This window comes from Pogonomyrmex barbatus, unplaced genomic scaffold (genome assembly GCF_055798465.1).
Source record: "Pogonomyrmex barbatus isolate J1 unplaced genomic scaffold, ASM5579846v1 scaffold7, whole genome shotgun sequence".
NCBI classification, from domain to species: Eukaryota; Metazoa; Arthropoda; class Insecta; order Hymenoptera; family Formicidae; genus Pogonomyrmex; species Pogonomyrmex barbatus.
In genome coordinates, this window is record NW_028297171.1 from 3,530,192 (window position 1) to 3,553,042 (window position 22,851).

The 22,851-nt window shown below is 37.8% G+C and overlaps 1 protein-coding gene across 4 annotated transcripts in view; it reads left to right on the forward strand.

The window, feature by feature from the left end:
* The window catches only part of LOC105429461 (opioid-binding protein/cell adhesion molecule homolog), a 193,117-nt gene that overhangs the window by 146,046 nt on the left and 24,220 nt on the right, over positions 1 to 22,851 (forward strand). For all 4 annotated transcript variants that reach the window (XM_011642459.2, XM_089083108.1, XM_011642451.2 and 1 more), the window contains exons 3-6: positions 15,152 to 15,321; positions 18,844 to 19,054; positions 19,549 to 19,660; positions 20,265 to 20,443. In XM_011642459.2, coding sequence (XP_011640761.1) covers positions 15,152 to 15,321; positions 18,844 to 19,054; positions 19,549 to 19,660; positions 20,265 to 20,443 — 672 coding nt within the window. The remainder of the gene's footprint in view (positions 1 to 15,151; positions 15,322 to 18,843; positions 19,055 to 19,548; positions 19,661 to 20,264; positions 20,444 to 22,851) is intronic.

Sequence of the window (22,851 nt, forward strand, 5' to 3'; positions counted from 1 at the left end):
CTCGCTATGATATAAATGGATAATAATATGGCCAATCAGAGAAATCAGCGCTGTAAACAGTGTGCAATTACACGTTTAATTTTAATTACGTTAACAAAACCAATGCTTGGTGTTTGCTTTTTTTTAAATCTATTTATTTTATACTATTGCCCATTTAATATCTTTCAAAAATAAAACCATTGTTAAAAGTAGCTTCCCTAGGTATACGAAATATCGTTAAATTAACTTGTTTTAGAAAAATATCCGCAATATTTTGGCGGAATTGATCTTCCCACAATTAATGTTAATATGATCGACGCGTTTAAATTAATTCTCTGTGAGGGAACCAATTAATCGAAGTGATAGGGATCCGAACGTCATTGTTAATATCATCCACCTTCGCCGTTTGTTTTATTCGTACGCAGCAAACACGCGCTTCAAGGGTGATATACCGTATGAGGGCTAGTTGGATATCTGCCAGCCGCGTCGCTGGCTCAGCACAGAATTGTTGAAATACTGTGCGGAGCAGCGTCAACGACGGCATTTACCTGCGCGATTACATGCTCGACGATCGCGATGTTGATTGCCATCGCTGAGTTTCGGGACGGATGCACTCTAACGAAAATGTCGTGTTACGTACAGACATAATCGAAGCGTCGCGCGGACGACCTCTCGCGTTTACGACTTAGTCAATGGGTGACGATAAGATCCGACGCATAGAGGAGGACGGGAAAATACATAACGAAGGAGCCAGATAAACAGTGGCCGAAGAAACGGTGGCGCAATGTCGTAAAACGCCGTTTCCTCTGTTACACCGACGGAACATCGATTTTTCACGTCGCCGTCGTTGATGCCGCGCTTTCGACGCGACGAAACTTTCGTACGTAGTGAAGAATCCACTTGATTTTCGCATTGATTCCCGAGATTGAGCATTTGCATAACTAACTTCGAACAAGCATCACAAACGCCGCTGCCAACAGCGATACTTTTCCACGGTCTCTTCTCGCGTTAGCAGCTATACGTTTACTGATTGTATCAACCTTTTACGTTCTTTTTTTTGGGAGGGGGGGGGGGCCGAAGAGAAAGATGAGGAACAGTTTTGAAATAAAATATTGTATATGTTATTGTATATTGAATAGGAAGCAGAATTGTAGCGCTACGTTGCAATTAGCAAAATCAATAAATGGAAATAGCAAATTCAGATAGCAATATTAAAACGCATCGTAAGCGCGTTTAATGTTCAGTTAACAAAAACCACTGTACCAAAAGGAACGTAAAAAAGTTGCAACTCTTTTGGCGCGTGAGTTAAAATTTTTTACATGTAAATTATTTTTCGTATTGCTTACATTACCGCGATTCGGATTAAACGAACAGGCTTTGCCTTCAAAGGCCAACGGATATTTTTGTGACACGTGTGCTTCGAAAATGGCATGAACTGAGCCATGTGGTAACAGTAGTAACAAGAAATAAATCCTGGGGCGCTCGCAAAACTGTTTCCAGCTTTGTTTCCAACGGCTTGGAAAAATGTTACTAACTGCCGCGGTATGTCATACTGAGCTTGTAATACACCGTGGCAATTACAGTGTTGCCTCAAGCGCAGATTTTTCCTGAATTTTAACAAAATAATCCGACAAAATTTGTCATCGCTCCGCGACGTTCGCGATGGAACGTTATGCTGATGCATAACGTGATCGTGTAACGTTTCAGTTAGCATTCCGCTCTGAAGTCGTTTATAATATAAGATACGATACAAAAATGTCTACGATTGATCATATTTTGTATCATTTAAAAATTTCGAATTAAATATATATATATCAATCTTTGTACGTATTAATATGCTTTATATATAGCTTCTTTTATGTTATAATGCTATGAATATTTTACTATAATTGATGGGGTTGACACTTCCGTTTCGTATTTACAATTATTGCCGTACAATAATAATTAATTTGTAATTAACTGAATCTAAAAACCATATAATTAACATGAACACAAGCAGAAATAAAAATAAATAAAAAATAAAAAATGAGAACTATAATCAAGAACGAAAATTAAAAAATAAAATACAATATAAACTAATTTAGAACAAATAGATTAGAAATGATACTCTTCATACAATACAATCTCAATTCCAATTACATAACATAATCGCCGCTCGAGCATTATAATACTATAATTTTACAATATATTGCTATATAAAATATTGCTTTTCAACGCGACATTTACCATTCGCTATGAATCTATACATGATATGTTCTATGTAATTCTAAGTATTAGAAAATATAATGTTTCCGGAAATCTTTTCAATCGTTGAAAATTACATAGAGAGATGGTTTATATAGACGAGACAAAATCTGAAAAGTTGTTGACATGATTCTTGATATGAAAAATCGCATGGGAGAAAATAACGAAAGAAACATTTTATGACGATGGTAGTCTTAGAAAATTGTTGATGTTCGAAGAAGTAATCGAGATTCAACGATATAAATCTATAGTATCTCTCGGTTCATCCCGGGATCTTTATCGAGAAGAGGCCATATAAAATAGTGATACTAAAGTCGATGAAATGAAGGATATCAACGGAATCGACTCTTCTCTGATTTCTTGAAGATACGTCTCGCCGACCATTCCAGTTGACGTAATGCAGTCGTGTTACTTTGTATTGTTTAATTAACTTTCAATGAAATTGAAGATTGTTTTACAGTCGATAATTCATATTGCGAATTTAATGAGGAAGTTAGTTCTTGTCTGGTTGAAAGGCCATTTATCGTAACTTTGATTATCGGATTTCCGCAAAGTCAATTGGAACCACTCAATATTCGTTGTCGGAAACTTTCGCACAGATTAATTACGAATAAAAATCGGGATAATAATATTATTTGCCGAGATCAATTTAATGTCCTCTTGATAAAAATATTGAGAAAGGAATTTTATTAAAAATTTATATTGTGGTATTAAATCGCGATACACAAATAGCATTACATATCGAAATAATAAAATATAATTCTGCAATAAAACCTTTACCTTTTCTCTGTATCGTTTTATAATTTTATATATCTTTTATTCCGTATTATTTTAATATAATTATAGAAAAGATAAATTCAACGATTACACGCTGATTTCACTATTCTTTCTCTATCTTTTTACCGATCAAATATTCTCAGAAGATACCGAATATAAGGCAGATATTCAACTGGAAGTTCCACTAGAAAAATATTAGGTAGAGAATATGAGAACAGCGATCTCTAAAAAGACTTTACTTTTTGCTTTTTCCCATACGGTCTTAAATTCGTCGTTTAGTTGCGAAGTAATATCGAGTAAGAGAAGAAATATAAGATAGCGATGAACTTTGTGGAGAGAATCAGTGAGCGGCGCCAATGAAATCGATTCTGCCTCCACGCGCTTATTTGGCTGTTCGATAGATCGGTAATTTCATTCCTCCTTTGTACAGCACGATATCGAGTTTTTAGATAAAATCGCGTTTACGTTAACCATTGGCTCCCGGAAGAGCAGTTCGGCAAAACGACTCGCACACAGTCACGTTATTTACTTAGATTTTCTGGAAAACGGTGTATGAAGAGGAGCGAAAAATCGACGTATTCCTCGTAAGGCTGGCATGGCAAAGTGTGATATTCCGATGTTCGATAAAGACGTCATTGTCGAACTTCCGAATTTCTCTTTGGCTTATCAGTTATTTCTCTCTAAGGAACCTTGGAAAAATCTATTGAAGGACTTTCGTATCTGCATCATCTTTTATACGTATCAACTTACCCTTTAAAATATAAATTATTATTTTAATTCAGATTAATAGCAATTACAACAGTACAAATAGCTTTGTATACTTTATCAATTAATTAATTAAAATATTTCATCGTACAACACAGAAAGAGAGAGAAGGAGATAGAGAGAGAGAGCTTGAAAGTAACACTTTGATTATAATTACGGGAATCGCTATTGTCGGGAATTCTCCATTTTATCAAGATCGGCTATCTTCATGAATCGTTTGAAAATTTTAGATGAATGAAAGTGAGGTACCCCGCGTTTTGTGCCTTGCGCCTTGAATAGAGATTGAGGATTTTCAGGCGCGGACTTTTCGAACCCTACAACGTCGCGGCCGTTTGCGTGATCACCCTTGCCGTTCCACCCTCCCTCGTGCCACCTTTTGCGTTTCGACGTGCAACGAACAGCCTTATCTGCGCCTCGGTTTAAGGATGCCTTTCGTAAGCGAGGCACGTCCCGAAGCAACTTATAATTGACCGAAGGTTTGTCCGTGACAGTTCTCGTTTCTAATATCTCCCGTTCGCCTCTGTTCTGTGCGGCACCCTCCCCTCCCCCCTCCCCCTCCCCCCCGCCTCGCTCTCTTTCCCCGTATCTTTCCATCACCCGGCCTCTCACTCCACCCTCCACCCTCTCTCTCTTCGTGCCGCGAATCGACGAAATTGCTCTGCCCTGGTAGACATGACCCGAGGCACTTTGCCACGGCAATTCCCAACCACACCTTTTGATTCGTTAAAAAAGGTCACCCTGTATAGCCGAATCGATCACCGATTATCGATTACTTGAATGTATCCAAGATTTCGCAGATACTCGACTATCTTCGATTATTGCAATTATTTTTTTTTTCCTCTATTTCTTAATTTATTTTAGTTACGTTTACTGTTACTTTCAAATTATGTGATAAAACCGTGAATCGAATCGTGAATCGAAACTCATTAAATCGACGTTGTTAAAATACAACAAAGAGTTCTATTAAAAAAGTGATACAAACTTGTTTTCGGCGGGCAAGATTTGCGGCCATAAAATCGAAACGGCCAAGTTACGTAGCAGCTGCGCCAGTATGGAGGATTCCACGTAAGTTATCGCGGCGCTTTAATTTGATATCTGCTACAATACGGCACAATAGCTTGTAATCTTGCCGCGTTTTGCCCGCAGCATTAAAACGCGACTGCACATTTCTCATTTCGCGTTGACGTAGATTCCAATTCTTTCCACTCCATTTATTGGTTGTTTACAATTAATGACCGATGTATCGCGTAAAAGCCGTTATAATTACGGGAAACGTGATTTTGCAAATAAATTAGATTTTATTGAATTACATTGTACATGCCTGGTTCTGGACTTTTTGAGAGGCGAATTTGGAATTTTTAATTTTCACATTCGTATAACGAGATGATTATTATTGCAGACACAATTACGTTGCGCAAAGCGGCATAGACGTGTGCAACATTACGGTCATTTACATTTGCTGCTTTGCGATCGCAGCGTGCGAAGCGGCACTCGAGCTCCGTATAAAAAAAAAAAGGGAGGGGGGGGGAAGAAACGTGCTCAGGATTAATGAAGGTTTTTCAGGTTTTCGATAAAAGCGCTGTTAGTCCGTGATCGTGATCGAGTCGCGCGCGACGCGTCCTAGATCGATAGGCTTATCCGGCAGTTCGTGCAAAAAACCGTACGCCACGCAGTGACAACACGTCGTCCGGTATTTGATCATCAAAGACACGCTTTTTTTCGCGCTGCAAAGATTAGAGCCCACTGATTCGATAACGAGAAACTCTCGTGTTCGGCGCGGCTAATGACGCGCGACATGCAACGTTCTGTAGGATCCGATACTTTCGAATTTACATCGCTCGACTGGCTGAAATTCCGTTGCTCGACGATCGAGGCGAATCCATACATCTCTGCGAGATGAAGTTAGCGAGATGAAAAAAACGATCATCCTCTCTCTCTCTCTCTCTCTCTCTCTTTTTTGCTTTTTTAGAAAAGTAAGATGTTTCATTTTTCACGAAATCTTTTCGCTTCGATATTTTTTATCGATTTATCGTCGGATTAGAATTTCATATGCGTTGTCGATAGAAATATCTGATCGGTTACACATTTTTTTCTGAGTCGAAAGAAATTGAGATTCCAGAATTGCCGATGGCTTATCGATACATTCGTCGCGTGCGTTCACGCGTGACTTTAGATTTTTTTTTTTTTTACCAAACGCGAAGGCGGAATCGACACGAAAAAACGATCCCTGGTTTGCCATGATATAATTCCGAGAGCGGCGATATCGTTTTTGGCGGCCCTAATGCGAGCACGTTGACGTATGACTCGCGGAACGAGGCGGCCGAATTTGCGGAATTTGCAAGGCAAAGGAGCACACACACGCACACGCGTGCATGTACGTGTGCACTCTCCCTTACGCTCGGTGGGTGAACGGTATTGTAGCCCTCGCGGACGCGAAAGCTCGTTTATTAAAGTTCCTTTCCGATCGAAGAGGGTCGGCCGGACGGGAAATGTCCTCCATCCTCCATCGCGTTATTGAAAGCAATATTTTTGACGTTAGCCATTGTCGAAGATCCGAACTGGAAGTGTGTTACCACCGAGCACGAAACGTCGAACGTTCTGCATAAGCTCGCACGCGTCAATATGGATGGGGACTATTATACCTGTCCGCTGTGTCCTGCCCCCGGCATTGTTGTGCAACCGAAAAATGCAATAAATCCCGTGCCATTATTATTATTGCAATGTATATGCCGAAGCCGCGTTCTCATCGCTGTCTGGTCCTGATAAAACCTCGAGAGAGCCGCTAATCGATCCTTCAGGTTCCATTGTGAATCGGGTCGGTCGCGAATTTATCTCGATAATATCGTCGACTCGATTACATTCCGCGAACGCGCGCTCGAATCTACAATCGCGCATTCTTCATTTATTTTTATATATTTTTATATATACTTTTTTAATTATTTTTATATTGATTTTGCCCTGGCAAAACTTTAATTCGAAACATAGTTACTGACGCACTTGATGACAGCAATTAAGAGAAATAATGGTGTCCAATAAACATTGTCGGGAAATTGTGAAAAATATAGCTTTAATTTCGACTAAACAATCGACAATTAATAAAAATTCAATATGTATATATATCGATACGTGCAATAAAATAAAATGTGAATTTATCGAAAGCGATATGTTACAATGTTTGCGCGAAATATAATGCGACCATTTTAGTCGCAGAACTAAGATGAATTGAATATATATTGTACGTGACGGAAATAATGAATAGTCGCTCGCTTACAATTGATATATATCAAATTGCGCTATGAATCAATCATTTCACATATTCGATTTAATCTATACATTGATCAAACTATAAAACTCACCATTAAATCCGTAAATTCCGATATTCACAGCGTGCATCATTTACTATCTTCATCCGATTGTTCATGTATGTGCTCTGCAACATGTTACAAAGTTGTGAATGCGTATTTGTTGCATCATCTCTTTACCATTGTTATTGTCACATGCTAATTTGCCGAGAACTAACTTTGACATTGTTCTCACGACTGCATCTTAATAATGTGAGATTAGCAATAATCTGTAATTCGAGTAAGCAGATTTGAATAAAATACATTTAATCATTTTTAAATTTTATAAGATTATTTTAAAAATTGCTCGCTGCATCTTAAATAATAACGCAATACATTGAAATAGTTAAATATAAAAATTATAAAAAAAATTATAAAAATATAAAAATTAATTTTATATAAAGCTATTGTACAAAAATTAAATATTATATGAGAATTATTTTTAATAATATAAAAGTTAGATATTAAAAATTGAATATCATAAATTCAAAAATTAATTATATATAAAATTTATTATTATATAAAAACTAAGTATTATATAAGAATTATTTTTATAATATAAAAATTAGGTATTAAAAATTGAATGTTAATAATTACATAATTAAAAATTTTTGTATGACAATCGATTTTGCTCTTTTCCGTATTTTCAAATATCGTACTATCGACGCTGTTTGCGCGAAAGTTGCGAAAGTTGAATGGTGAAGCGACAACGGAAATCGTTCTCGCGCAACTCGAAGGAATCCCGTCGCAAATTCTCGCGTCTCTCTCTGTCGATCTGCGGGATTAAGTAGATCTCGCGGTTTCGCACGCTCGTCTCCGAAGTACGCGCGGCTCCGCGGCTTTGCGTACTTTTAATTACGCCGCGGAGCGGCCGTGTTTATCGGATATTCCCTTTGACGCAAGAAATTGGAAAAGTTTCGGCGGACGTTTCCATTCGACAAACGCCCGAAAGTTTAGGTATCCGCGAGCATTCCACTTACTTAAAAGCGATCTCCCCCGTCTCTGTTTGCCGAACGACACTACCCCAATCCGGATCTTGCGCCATCGAGAACGACCGCCCCCGTCGCAATGGAGATGAATTCGGCAGAATCTATTCGCGAGATCGCCGGCCTGGAAAAGAATCCCGGATTCGCCGGACCAGAGGCCGGTCCAGCCACGACTGGTCCGCGTTTCTGGTCCACGCGATAAGGAGCTTAACTTCCCTTTGGTACTTTATCTTCGAGGTCGTGGAGGATAGGGGGAAACGACGACGGTAAGCGCTTGAAGTTGATCGCGCGAAATGTACCATTACGGGCCACAATGACGAGGAGATACATTTATATGGGGATTTAGTTCGTAAGTTTGTTCGAATTCATGAATTTTCATGAGTTTTATTAGAAATATCCGTGTTTGTACAAAATTACATTTTGTATCAGTAGGTTGGAAATTCCGTGTGTCTCACCATCTGTATACTGTGTTCTACATTCTGTATCAGCTTGCCTTTCAGCAAGTTACAATATAGCATAGTTTGTTTTCGTAATCACGGCGTCAAGTTAATACTTCATGAATGAAAGCGAAACATCTTGCACCTAACATTTCCATTCCTCGCCGCTGCGAAGTCACGGTGCATTTAATTAATACTCGATAAGTGGACGCGACGAAACATCTTGCTCCTAACATTCCCACTCATTGCTCTCAGAGTCGCACGGTGACATTGGTCGTTCTTGTTCCGCGATATCCGCGTTAATACCTCCTTGAATGGTCGCAACATCGGAACATCTTACTCGTAATATCCTGTTCTCGATTCGCGAGACGACACTGACTATTCTCGTTCGACTATGCTGTCGAGTTAATTCGCGAGAATGGGAGAATGAAGACTCAAAGATCTCGCTCCCTTCGGCGAATCCCGAGATGTTAAATCTCTTTTTTTTTTTTTTGCGTTGACACGATTTGCTTATTAAAAAAAAATCGCGCGTGATTTACATGATGACCGTTTTTACATAATGACCGATTACCGGCATAGGGATTTAATGCAAATGTAACACGCGGAGCGATGATCGACACGTGCCTCTAATGAGGCGTACACGCGCGTTTAAAATTGCCGTCGCGTGCTCTCGCAAAATTTTCCCGACTGGATGCGAGAGACGAGTCATCACTTCAACCGCTACTAGCCCGAATCTGCATTGTAATAGGTCATGGTTCGCCTAGTAGCGACTCTTAAATTGTTGATAGATGCGCAGACATGCGACGAAAATGGGAATTAGAGTGCAAGAAGGGACAGGCAGTTTCTTGCGAAATTTACGAAATTTCTTGCGAAATTTACTATAATCATAAATTCAATTGGAAGTATGTAATAATGGAACAAAATGTATCATCTATGTTTTAGTAATCTATAATTTACTCATGAATTTCACAAAATGTATCATCTATGTTTTAGTAATCTATAATTTACTTATGAATTTAAATATATGTATATATGTTGTGCAATTTATACATACATACATTTGTGTGTGTGTGTGTGTGTGTGTGTGTGTGTGTGTGTGTGTGTGTGTGTGTGTGTGTGTGTGTGTGATGTAAATTGCACATATATAAAAATACATATAAAAATACATAAAAATTCGTGAATAACGATTATTAAAATATAGGTGTTATATTTTGTTCCATTATCATGATTTATAAGGTAAAATACATGTTAATAAAACATTATTAAAACATTATTACATAAATAAAATTCTTTATCACGTTGCAATACAAAATGTACATTAAATGTATAATTATGGAAAATTATTGCATAGTTCAGTATATTTTGTGTACACACACACACACACACACACACACACACACACACACACACACACACACACACACACATTATGTACGTATATATGTTTATATATAAATTGCTTTTCGACTGTGTATTGGCAATTAGTTTGAAACGCATTAAGAATTCAGGAACCGCAAACATTTGCGAGCGTTGCTTAAACGAAAGAATTAATCTATCTCTCCCATTCCACTTTACGCTCGTACTCTCATTTTAAAACGGCCGCTATTGCTTCTCAGCTCGTCGAACCGTGAAACTCTCGCAAAACTCGTCCGACCGCAACGTTCGCGAGTTTACAAAATAGTATAAGTAAAGGCCCGTGCTTTGTTTTACGATTTTACTGAGAGAGATTTCTCGTTCTCTTCATCCATTCTTGTTAATGAAGCGCTTAAAACCGTCTCGGTGATGATACCATTTCGTGTTGACATTTTTAATTATTTCCATTCCTTCGCGGATTTTTATTCTCTAAAAATGTCGCTCTGTAATTCTACCTTTAATTCCTTCCTCCGGCGATCGCAGTTACACAGGTATACCTTTCCATTATTAAAAAATACGTTCAGAGATGAGAGCCACTTGATAAAGTAACGTTCTAGTTTTACGTATATTTATAACGCGCATTTATAACGTATATATATTTATAAATTTTAATAAAGTTTTCTAAAAGATATACGTGATTAAACTTTTAATTTTTTATGAAGTTTCGACTTATTAAAAAGGATCAGCTCGGAATCCATTTGAATAAATAAAACTTTTGTAGTGTATAAGGAGTGTCCATCTGCTCTAACTAATATCGACTGCACGCTACGCTTCGAAAGTAATTGTGCCACCCAATATTTAATACCTTCCATTTGAGGAAAGATGCGGCGTGGTCTAATTCGATGTAACTTTCCGATACAGCGACTCGATGCAATAAAAGGAGAAAAACGGAGAAAAGAGGACGTGCTTGCGCCTCCGCGATGGATCGAAGATGCTCCGCTTTCACACGTACAGGAGCAACATCGTGGAGGAACGAGACAACACAGGGCAGACATAAGCCACTTAGATTTTAGCGAGAGGTTTCGTGTTACATGTAATACTTACGGCGAGCACTTCAACAAAATTTTCGGAACATCACCGCGGAGCGGTGCATTCACGAAAGTTTCGTGCAAAGTTCTTACTTTGAATTTGCAATCTGTAAGAATTAATCTCTGTACACCTGAAAAATATTCCGTTTTGATATCGACAAATGACAAATATATCTCTAATCGTGATTATCAAATCAATTAAAACAAATATTTTTAATGAAAAATAATTCAATATTGAAGATACGAGCTTTTCTAGTTTTTTAGTTTTTATTCTTATTTTTAGTTTGAACTATTTTTGAAACTTACTTTCGTTTTAATTTTTAATTCTTTTATATTAGCATTTTTTGCTTTTAGCAAAAATTGTATTGTTATATATTGTTTTAAAGCCAAAATTTACGCTCTCAATCTCCCGAAAGTGTTTCCCAATAATACCGATGACAATTGGTATTCAATTTATCCGATAGATATGCCATTATATCGGAAAAGTTAATTGATATCTTTCAAACGACGGTGGTTTTCCGCAACCACGATATTATTAAATAACTCGTCGCGATTAATATCACGAAACAAAGCAATTTTTATAAACTCACAAGTGAGTTTAATATACTCGATTTTTTTTTTTTTTTTTGAAGGGAATACTATTAATAATAATCATCACTTTAGCGTGAAATAAACATTTTATAATTTTTTTCAAAATAACCGTTATTATTTATATTTAATTATATATCACCTTCATATTTGTATAAATGACGTCAAAAAAATAATGTCCAAATCTGAAATAACGAAGAAACTTAGGCGATTCCGGAAAAACGTGAGCACGAACAGAGCCGAATTATTCTTAAATAGAAACTTTTCTCTTTCGACTTTTTCCGGATTTTGCGGGAAAAATTTCGTGCGTGTCCCTCTCTCTCTCTCTCTCTCTCTCTCTCTCTCTCTCTCTCTCTCTCTCTCTCTCTCTCTCTCTCTCTCCCTATCCCTCTCTCTTTCGCGACGGGACACGTCCTGAATCCGAAGACACATCGCTCCGTTCGAGTTCTCCACGCGACTGAACAAGCTGAGAGGCCGGGAACATAAGCTACTTGGATTTCAAGGAGGAGTGTTGCGTTACTTTTGCGAAGAGCGAACGCCTCGACGACATTCCCCACGTTCTTCGTCTCGTAATCTCTTCAAACGGATTGCTCCCATAGCTAACAAATACATTTGAACGAGCGTCGCGTTCGTCTTAAAGAACTGAACAAACGAATCTGCTTCGCCTTCTCTCTCTCTTTCTCTCTTTCTCCCTTTCCTCTTTTTCCTTTATTTGTCTATCGTGTTTCTTTGTAAGTGTAACAATTGCTTGGTTTTCAGTAAAACTTGATCTTTGCCTCCGTGATATCGCTATACTTTGAGCGTCTTTGAGAAATGATCGCGAGTCATACCGCGAACGGAACATCGAGAAGATCAAGAGCTGTTTGTTTCCTTGTCCTTTGTATGGCCTTCGTTGTATTCCGCCGTAGGTTTCGCTTCTTCATTGAGCTGCGTCAGTCGTTTCGTTGAGAATAGCGTAACGAGAAAATGGTCGAGATGTGACTTTGGGAGATCCCCAAGTTTTTGCATTTTGATCGCTACTCGAGACGTAGCTACCTACCTAGCGTTGCCGTAACTTGCTCCGGGGAGTTTCATCCCGGCGAAAATCAAAGGAAAACCTTCCGAGAAAATTTAATTTCTACAATTTAATTATACGGCAGATGAAGCGCGCTTCAAACTTGGGGTGAGGTGAAAATTGTTTACCTAAATTTGTCATTTATTTTGCAATTACGTACACCGAGACACTTCCGTGTTTCAATTTCGGCAAATCAACTCGAGGTATGATATTTATTGTCAGTTATTATTTTAACAAGCAACCTCGCGCAACTTTTAGCTTATGCGAAACGTAAAACGAGATTTTAATTTCCGTGTGAAATTTCGAATTAAATTTCTTTCACAGTCGTGTCTGTGACTTTTTTTTCGTGAAATGTAAGATACGTTTATAAAAGCGGGTCGGCACGGTGTGAAAATATCTGGACCCGCGACGAGACCCACATCGGTTTTTTTTCTTTCGAGTTTCCATTAATAGAGAAACGAAAGGTGAAACTGAAACTAAAAAAATACGTCACAGTCAAACAAACGGGGAGTGGAGAAAGGTGGTCATCGATGAATGATTGGTTTCAGCGCCATTAGCAAACACCTGAAGCTCCTCGCCCCACCGGAGATCCCTCGTCTTGAACTTCCAACGGAGAAAGAAGAGCACAGTCCGAGGTTAACAAACTCATCCCTTTTCGAACTCGCTCTGACCCGTCCCGCAGTTTTTAAGCCCTTTTTGCCGCGCTCGTCGTGCCGGCTGCAACGCGAAAAACCCGATTAACAGTCGGCGATTGGAATCGGCTGCTTTTTCTGCTGCATTGTGGAACTTCGCGCGGTATTTCGAGCGAACAGAATATCGACGATTCGACTCTGCGGTCAGGGATTTCCAAACGGATTTCGCTTTGAAGCCGAAGAATTTCACGATTGTTAATTTGAATAATGTATCCAGTCCATTGTTCACGCGAAACACACAGGCCGATCACGTATTGGCAAAAGGAAAAGAAAGATTTTCGTTATCGTTTCCCGTGATATAATATACGTGTAAAACACACCACGTATCATCATTAACCTTTGGATTAGCGCGCATGCGCAATTTGACACTTTTGTTTTATATAAATATATTACAGAATTAATGCATTTAAAATGCATATTATTAATATGTTTAAAATATATTACATATTAATATATACTCAGATATAAAAAATTAGACTATTAATTGAAAGTATGGTTATTACGTGATATCACAAGATATTGCTTTTATAGAACGTTAACACGAGGACAAAGATTCTTTGACAGCGTCCTTCCGCAAATTTTCTCACTGTGCTAAGATCTCGTATAGTGCACATAAAGTTTTTATCGGGAGATTTCACGTTGCCACCAAGAGTATCGTTTTCTTAGAATAAAATAATCAGTGAGACGAGCGAAGAGGGACAAGGATGCCGGAAAAAATTGATGAGCAACTGTTGCATGAATTTTACGCCACACCGGTAGATCGTTACTTTGAAAAACAGCTGCACTCAGGAAGGATGCTGGAAAACTCTGCCTCAAAGTCTATTAAATATCTTTAATGAGACGATCCTGTTATATAAAAGTAGTTTTATTGTATTATTATCTCCTTACATTTTTATATTTTATTCTTGCCATTATCTTTTTAAATTAGAACTTCCATCGCTAATATTAAATATATTTAGTTTTAAATGCATAAAAAATTCTTATAAAAAAAAGAGGATGGAGAATGATATCTCTATTATCGAGATCCTTTGCGCTTTATATGAAAAATAATAAAACTCCCATTAGAAGACACCGGGAACCAAGTACTCGTTTTATGTATGCGCTTAACTTTATTTAACCAAGGGACTTGGATTACCCTGTAAATCTTACAATTTCTAGGCATAGATTTTCGTTTCAGTAGGGAGTACTTTTGCGGGAATTTTCGAGGTGGAACTCTCGAAGGATGTTCTACCGGAGTTCATTCGTCCGCGACGATCGACGTCTCGAACAGTTTCGAATTTGAATTTCTGTATTCGTGCCGACGAGTTCGGCTCGCTTCAAACTCAATCGGATAAGCTCGGCAGAACTTGTTCGATAATGGGAATCGTCGAGCGGGAAGAATCGATTTCCTTATGACAACGCGCGACACGACCGAGATTTTATACGTCGCGTTAATCACGCCACGGTCAAGCTCGAAATCTCATTTCGTACATTTTCTCGTCTCGCCAGTTAATACATAATTTATCGCATTGTTGCGCCGCAATCCGATTTGCACGAGTTTCCAGCAATTATCGATATGTCATTAAGCTATCTGTTCTCAATTACACATTTTGATGACTTCTAATTTGCGCCGACCGAACGCTCGAATTGTGTCCTTTTACTTAATTCGATGTCACTGGATTCGTCGATTAATTAGACTAATTATGCCATTTGCCGGGAGAATTTGCTACCCTCCTCCCCTTTGAAAGATCTATTTGGGATTTTAGAGAGGTCTGTTTAAAATTCCGTTACCGCACATTAACGTTTTTATTATATAATAATGTGTCAATGGATAAATTCCACTAACTTTACCGTATTGTTTTTGGCAGAATGCGCGGCCAAGAACGGGAGATCGGTAGTGGAGCACCATCCGTCCTCTTACTGGGAGCAACCCTTTAGTCAGCCTTACTTCGACAACACGACAAAGAGGGAGACCACAACTACCGTCGGGCAATCCGCTTACCTGCACTGCAGAGTGCGCAATCTTGGCGATCGTGCGGTAAGTTCCAAGTTTCCTTATCAAGAGTCCGTCGTTGTAATAACAGCAGCCGAGTTCGGGAACATTGTATTTCACGAGTACAGATTAATATCACGAATCACGTTAAAGCGATGATTTCAGAAATTATCCGAGTTTTCTGATATATTTATATTTTATTTACCGCTCAAGATTGTACCTATCAATTAAGTCCTCTTTACAATATTTTTACGTTGCACATTTTAATTTGAATTTTCTTTAAATTAATTTTTTTTTTAACTCTGCTCTACCTGCATTTTCTTTTTTTTTTTTCTTTTTTTTTGTTCCTTTAATTTCTTTTAATTTCTCTTACAAAAATTGTTGTAGTTATCTTCTTCGCGCAAATTATTCAAGAATTTGCTTAATTCGGTACACCGTCATTGCGACGACAATGTCAATATTGTTCGTTTCTCCGGTAATTCAACCAAGCACAGTTTTAACGAACTTACCTTACGGGAAGATTAAAGTTAGAACGCACAAGTCAGGAATCATTTTACAATTCATACTTACAAAATGTTGAAAATAAATGCGGAATTATTTTGCTTCAGCAATCAACAGTCTTGCAACATTGCCGATGTTGCCCGTGTTTAAAAAAAAAATCAATTAACCGATTAATCTTCTTATTACATAAATTATGCAGAGCTCGGCGGACGTTTTAACGTTCGATTATGCATCAACAAATTCTCGCGATTAAATTTTGCCATTATGAGGAGATTCAATGGAGCGAAAGCACAACAAATTTGTCGTTGCAAAATTAAATCGTACACACACACACACACACACACACCCACACATACACGCGCGCGCGCGTTCGATTATCGCAAAATTCTCTATTGCGTTATTATTTTGTGCAAAGTATTTTCGAAAATTGCGGACTCGCGCAAAATTCTTTGCCGTTGGCGTTGATAAATTTTCGTATACGTGCGGACGACGCGTGCCCGACGATCGGAATCACGCAATTCGAAGTGAAATAAATTTGCAGTTACGGCAGTCGGCGAGGCATTAATCCGCGATCGTTTCTCAACAAACTTCGCCGCTCTCTTCGCTAATGCACTCGCGCTACCTGCGATTCGTATACCGGTTCATTCTTCATTTACTCACGCGACATCGCCTCGCACTTTTACAGCAACCCAATTCACATCTTCGCGCGCCAAAGCTTTTTGTAACTTTTTTTTCCTTCTTATTTCCGCTCGCGAACTTGCGCGGCAAGTATAACTCTTCACGTCCATACGCACTTCCTTACGCAAATTTAGGAAATTACAAAAAATTATATTAACACATACGATCTCGTTAACGTTAAAATATCTCTAGCTAATTACGACCATCGTGCGATGAAACAATATTTTTAGAATAATCAGAGAAAAAAAGTAGCAATTTTATATTTCACTGTTGTTCTCTAATTAATTATAAACAATTGTCTAATTGCACTATAGAAAATTAATTCTTTGTAGTGGAATCGTTTTAAAGCTGTATTAATCGAGAGAACGAGAAACGTAAATTTTTTTTCACGAGAAAAATAATATTATATTCTTTTTCAGATTTTATTTTTGATGTGTTTTTTTAATAAACCACTTTAATGTTCCGCTGTTTATTTAGTTGACGTCCCACCCGTGTGTGTGTGTGTGTGTGTGTGTGTGTGTGTGTGTGTGTGTGTGTGTGTGTGATGTGTGTGTACATTAACATTATAAAAGATGAAATATTTTGTAACAAAGTACATAGTAGCGACATCAATTTTTCGAACAGTTTAGTGGATTAGCGGGCCGCCTGGGCCGCTGTTTAACCCGGTATTCATCACTCGCGGTCCTAATGCAAAGTAATTTCGCGGGTAGGCGCATAGGTCACTCGGGCGAACGGTGACATTACGCGTTATCGGCCGCTGCTCATGCATCATCGCATGACGCACAGGAACCCGTCAGAGTCCAATCACCGATCGTAATCGCCGATAAATCAAATTTCTCTCGCGCCCCACCCCTCCCCCTATCTGCGGATCCCCCTTCAGCTCTCTGCTTCCGCCATTCACAGCCACGCCAGCGGCCCTCAATAACGCGTGCACGCACATGCATCTCGACGTTTATATTCGCAATCGTAGAATCAGGATGATCGACACCAGCTTTTACCTAAGCCTTGATTTCGTACCGGTTATATACCGGATCGAATATCCAGTTAGAAGTTTTTTTTTTTTTTTTCACGTATATACGTAATTTGGATTTGTTATGCGTAATGTCATTCGAAATATCGGGAATTAAACCAATGAAGAATTTCGATGTCAGAGATTCAGAGTTTTTAGGGCTCCTGATTACCAGTCACCATATTGGAATCGTATCATAAGCGAAAAATATGATATGTTAAAGCACGTTGAAATTTTTTGCATGCCATTCGTAAATGAGGAGAATTCGAATAAGACAAAATAATGAGATCGCTTTGAAATACTTGTATATAATATAATAATGATTTTATTCTTCGGCGTATATTACAGTCAAGAAGAGACTTGGTTTATACAAAATATCTTAAACTCACTCATCCATCCGTACATCTCTCACATCTTTTACGCCTATCCTATTTCATTTCTAATCACAAAGTCCCACTTCTATTTTAGCACGCCCAACTTTATCATTCTACAATTCATATTTACAAAATTTATATTTAATTAATTAAATTATATTAATTAAAATATAAAATAATTTACATTAATTTACAAAATTAAATATTCCACCTTAGTATATAACACAGCCTAATTATTTATTTCCCATTAATTTACAATATTAATCTTTCTCTTTATCCTATTCCTATAGCACTCTTCCTATGTCATTTATTTCTATTTCTATATTACTCCAAGTTTTATAAAAGGGAAGTCACTCTTTATGCTTATTTTTAAAATATTTACAAAAATAGATAGAAATTATCCTTTTTCCCCTTGACTCACTCGTAAAAGACACGTGAAATGAAGTCTATTTAGGCAAACATATAATTCGACAACTGATGAAAGAAGTGGAAAATATGCTTTTACGTATAAAAAATTCAAAGATCACTTTACTTTTGGCCCATTTTTACGAATTTAATAAGTATGAGACAAGTTACATTTTCATAATTAAGCACATAATAACGAAATGACATACAAGACAAAATTCCGTTGTCAGCATGTCATTTTTTATGTCTATTAACATAAAGAGAGACAAGGACAAGGATTGGACAAAGTGAACAAGTTTCTAATGCTTATTGTTGACATTGTGTTGTTACCGTCAAAATAGGGTTCTTAACTGAGTAGTCAGGAGTCTTAAACTTCAATATCTCTCGGAATATTTCTCTAGTATCTCCGTGGAATATATTTTAGCTCTTTTTCCTACTTTGCTTTATATTTTGTTATTTCCAAAAATATGCAGAATGCACGTTAGGGACCGTGCTATGAAACTTGCGCGAACAATGCAACTATAGAACAACGCCAAACTTCCCGGTTGAATGACCAGTTTGGTGTATCTTGCCATAACAGCGGGTCTCTTGATTGCACAGGTCTCGTGGATCAGGCAGCGAGATTTGCATATTCTCACTGTCGGCATTCTAACATACACAAATGACCAGCGTTTCCAATCGTTGCACAGCGATGGCAGCGACGAGTGGACCTTGAAAATCAGTTCGCCGCAAGTGCGAGACAGCGGAATCTACGAATGTCAAGTCTCGACAGAGCCGAAAATTAGTCAAGCTTTCAATTTGAGCGTAGTAGGTACGTGTACATGTATTATCTTTCTCTTTTCATACAACCGATAGCCGATTCACTCGACAGCCATCCAAGTAAATCCATTGAATTTCGATTAAATCTTCTCAGGCATTAAAAGAAAATAAAGGAAGTAAATTACTGATTGAAATTGTAATAAAATAATTCTTTACAAGCAGCGATTAATTTTACAACAAAAAAATGCTAAATTTATTTTTACGAATAATAAAAGTAAAAGAAAATTGTAAAAATCCTAGAGATCTAAGGATTGTGTTTTAAAGCGGTTACAAGTTTCAGTGAGCTTCAATAACCGGGTTTCCGGGAGGCCATTTGTTTTTTAAGTAAATTTTTAAGCGGTCAATTCGAGCGGTTCGACGTGAGTTAATTGCAGCTTTGCGGTGGTTTAAACGAAATTGTGATCATACTTCTCGGGCTTTACTCCGACCTGACCGAGCGCCCCTGAGCCAAAAACCACTTTAACTTTGTTCTGTCCTCGTGTGCAGTCTCGAAGGCAAAGATCAACGGCAATTCGGAGCTCTACATCAAAAGCGGGAGCGACATCAATCTGACCTGCATCGTGCTGCAAACGCCGGAACCACCATCCTTCATCTATTGGTGAGTTTGAGCGTTCTCCCTTGACGATAGCGCGGATTGAATTTGTTCCACGTATATTTCGACACTGTCGGGTTTTGCGAAATCCAAATCTACAGTGACCTCCATTCGGCAGAATCTGCTTTATCGAAAAATTTCAACGAGCGAGCGAGCGAGCGAGCGAGCTCCCGTAAAACGGATCTCCGATAAAGTGAATCCTGCGATGGAGTTAGTCCTTAGAGGAGGTGGTTTTTAGAATCCATAGATCCTGGCGCTTCGCTAATGCGCTCATTCCTCAAATCCTCTTGTTTCCACATTCACACATTTTAAATACATTTACATTCGCATATATTCAGTCATTTATTTAATTACTCACACCGTAATTATAACAATTGAACAAAAATACGTGAACGCTTTTTGTAAGATGCTTTTTTTATTTTGTATTTGATGCTTATTATTAATGTATTTATTGTACCATTGAAGATAAGACTTTAATTTGAGTTCGAAACGTTTGGAATTTTTTATTAATAATAAACTGAGTTAAAATTGAAAAATGTAATTTGCGCACCGTCTACAGCTCTCATTTGCCTTATATGTTAATACCTTCTATTCTTACATAATTTTTCAGGTATAAGGGTGATAACGTGATAAACTACAGCCAACGCGGCGGCATTAGCGTCGTGACGGAGAAGCAAACGCGAACGTCACGTCTTCTGATCAGCAGAGCGCTGCCGGCCGATTCCGGCAATTACACCTGTGCGCCATCCACAGCCGAGTCAGCCAGCGTCCTCGTCCACGTGCTCAATGGTGGGTGAGTCACGAATGAAATCGTATCCATCACCGAAAATCCTCAATATTATCGCCGAAACGTCTCGCAATACGTCTCCGTATATCTTCCATACGATAATATTGACAAAATTATTGGCCTTTCGTTCGAAATAGTCTTTTTGGCCCCGGATGCTCCTCGGATATCCGGATATTTCAAATAAAATTTCAAACGCATGTAAATATGTCAGCACGGATAAAAATTCGTCGTATACGTTAAAATTGCCCGAGAGATACATTGGAATACAAAGTGATATCTAGCCGCGTGTCAACATGTCGCTACAAAAAGGCTTTATATTGTTCGTTTACCGCATGGATTTTCGGCAAATTGTATCGTGTTCCGGAATCAAACAGTTTGGACGATAATAAATATGAAGATATCGGTAAATATCTGTTGCCACCGAAAATTGCTTTAACGAGTACTAATATAATTTTATAAATTAATTTTAATTTATTTTTGTTAGCTGTAGTTTGAAACTTGAAAAAGTGGGATATAATCAAATGCGATATTTATCATTAAATTTGACGGAGCTCCTCGTAGACTTTGCCAGAAAGCATAAAATCAATTAATTAATCCCAACAAGTTTGTATCAGTTTTAATCAAGTTTCCAATGAAACGTTTCAAGTGTTACTATAAGGAAGTTGTAGTCCGTTTGAAGAGATGTTAAAGAGAAACAATTTCAATTCAATCGCGTTTGAATAAACAATGCGTTTGCACAAAATAGCTTTGCATATATATATATATATATATATATATATATATATATATATATATATATATATATATATATTTGTATGTTCGTCGTGCACAGCGAAAAAGTCGAGTATGTTTGACGTTGCAGAGTGACGTTCGGCAAAATAAAATAAAATTTTCTACACTTTGGACATAAGTAGAAAGAAGCAGCGGAATCAAGAAGAAAAATTAAATCGCTCCAGTGCGCACTATTGATTTTCTTTTAACTCGCTCGATTGCAGCATACCGATTTATTTCTGGTTTATTTTAAAAGTCTTGAATATGTTTGATACATTTTGATATATTTCAAAATCGCGCGATACGAATCATATAAGAATCTTATATTTATTTTTATCAATGTAAATATCAATATAAATAATTTTAATTTTGATTAAATTTGTTTTTTTATTCTCTTTTTGCTCTGATAATCAAAAAAAGGAAAAGATAAATTAAAGTGAAATTAAAATTAATCTACATTAATATAAATGGATATTAAAGGAGTAAAATTTTCATATTTCAAAACATGTGTGCGATAATGATGTTTGCTTTATACAAATAATTTTAATAATGATGCAATATGTATTAATTGCATATTTTCCGCAATTGTAATGATACCAATTATTACACGTTCTCGTAGGCAAAATTAATCTCGCGTTTGCCGTTATTCGTAAGAGATTTACAAGTAATTACTGTAGGGAAACCCGCGCGAACTTGCCGGAATGAAACTCTCGTCAACTGACTATATATATATATATATATATATATATATATATATATATATATATATATATATTCGCATCTAACGACAAACTATGAAGTCTCCAACTAACTTCGCCGTTCCCTCTTACCCTCTCACGTACGTATGCGAAGTCATCGAGATTAGGTCCGTAGCTTTGTTTAAGAACTAATAGAAACGATGTCAGAATCGCGAAAGGATGTCGGGAGATGATCGAACATTTTAATTAAATCGCGCAAATAAATAATTTTATCAGCGTCATGAGAGGTTGTTATTCCTCCAATATTCCTCCAATTTTTCTCGTTAAACAAACTGATCATCTCAGATATCATATCTAATAGATAATTTATTAATAATGAGAAATGGTGGTTGAATATCTGGGATACGCTGCGTATCTCAACATGATATTTCTCCGCGCTGCTCGTCCCCAAATTGTCATAATCATTATCACTATTTTCCTTCGGGAGCGAGCGTAATGGAGCAAGGACGAAAATTACAGAGTCCTGAAAGCCCGGTCACCTAATTGAGCTGAGCCACCTACTGCCGCCCTTGTCCCGATGGTTATCACGTTGACCTCGGACTCGCTCACGGAATCGCGCATGTGCGTACGTATGAGAATTCAGAAATAGCGGTCGGGAAACCATCTTGACAACAATCTTTTGTCGAGGGTTACATTGTCCACCGAATATATAGTGCTACCTTTACAAATGCTTTACAGACAATGGTGTCTTGCTCGTATCGCGTCAAAATGGCTTCCCCGATAATGTCATTTAAACCATTGTGATGGACAGAGACTACATTTTAGAACGAAGCAGAACCATAAGCGTGATGGGAGGGCGGGTATTTTTACGACAATTCACCGAGATTGCCGCGGGACAGAATATACGTTGACAACAACATCGCCAACAAGTCGTCGGTAGG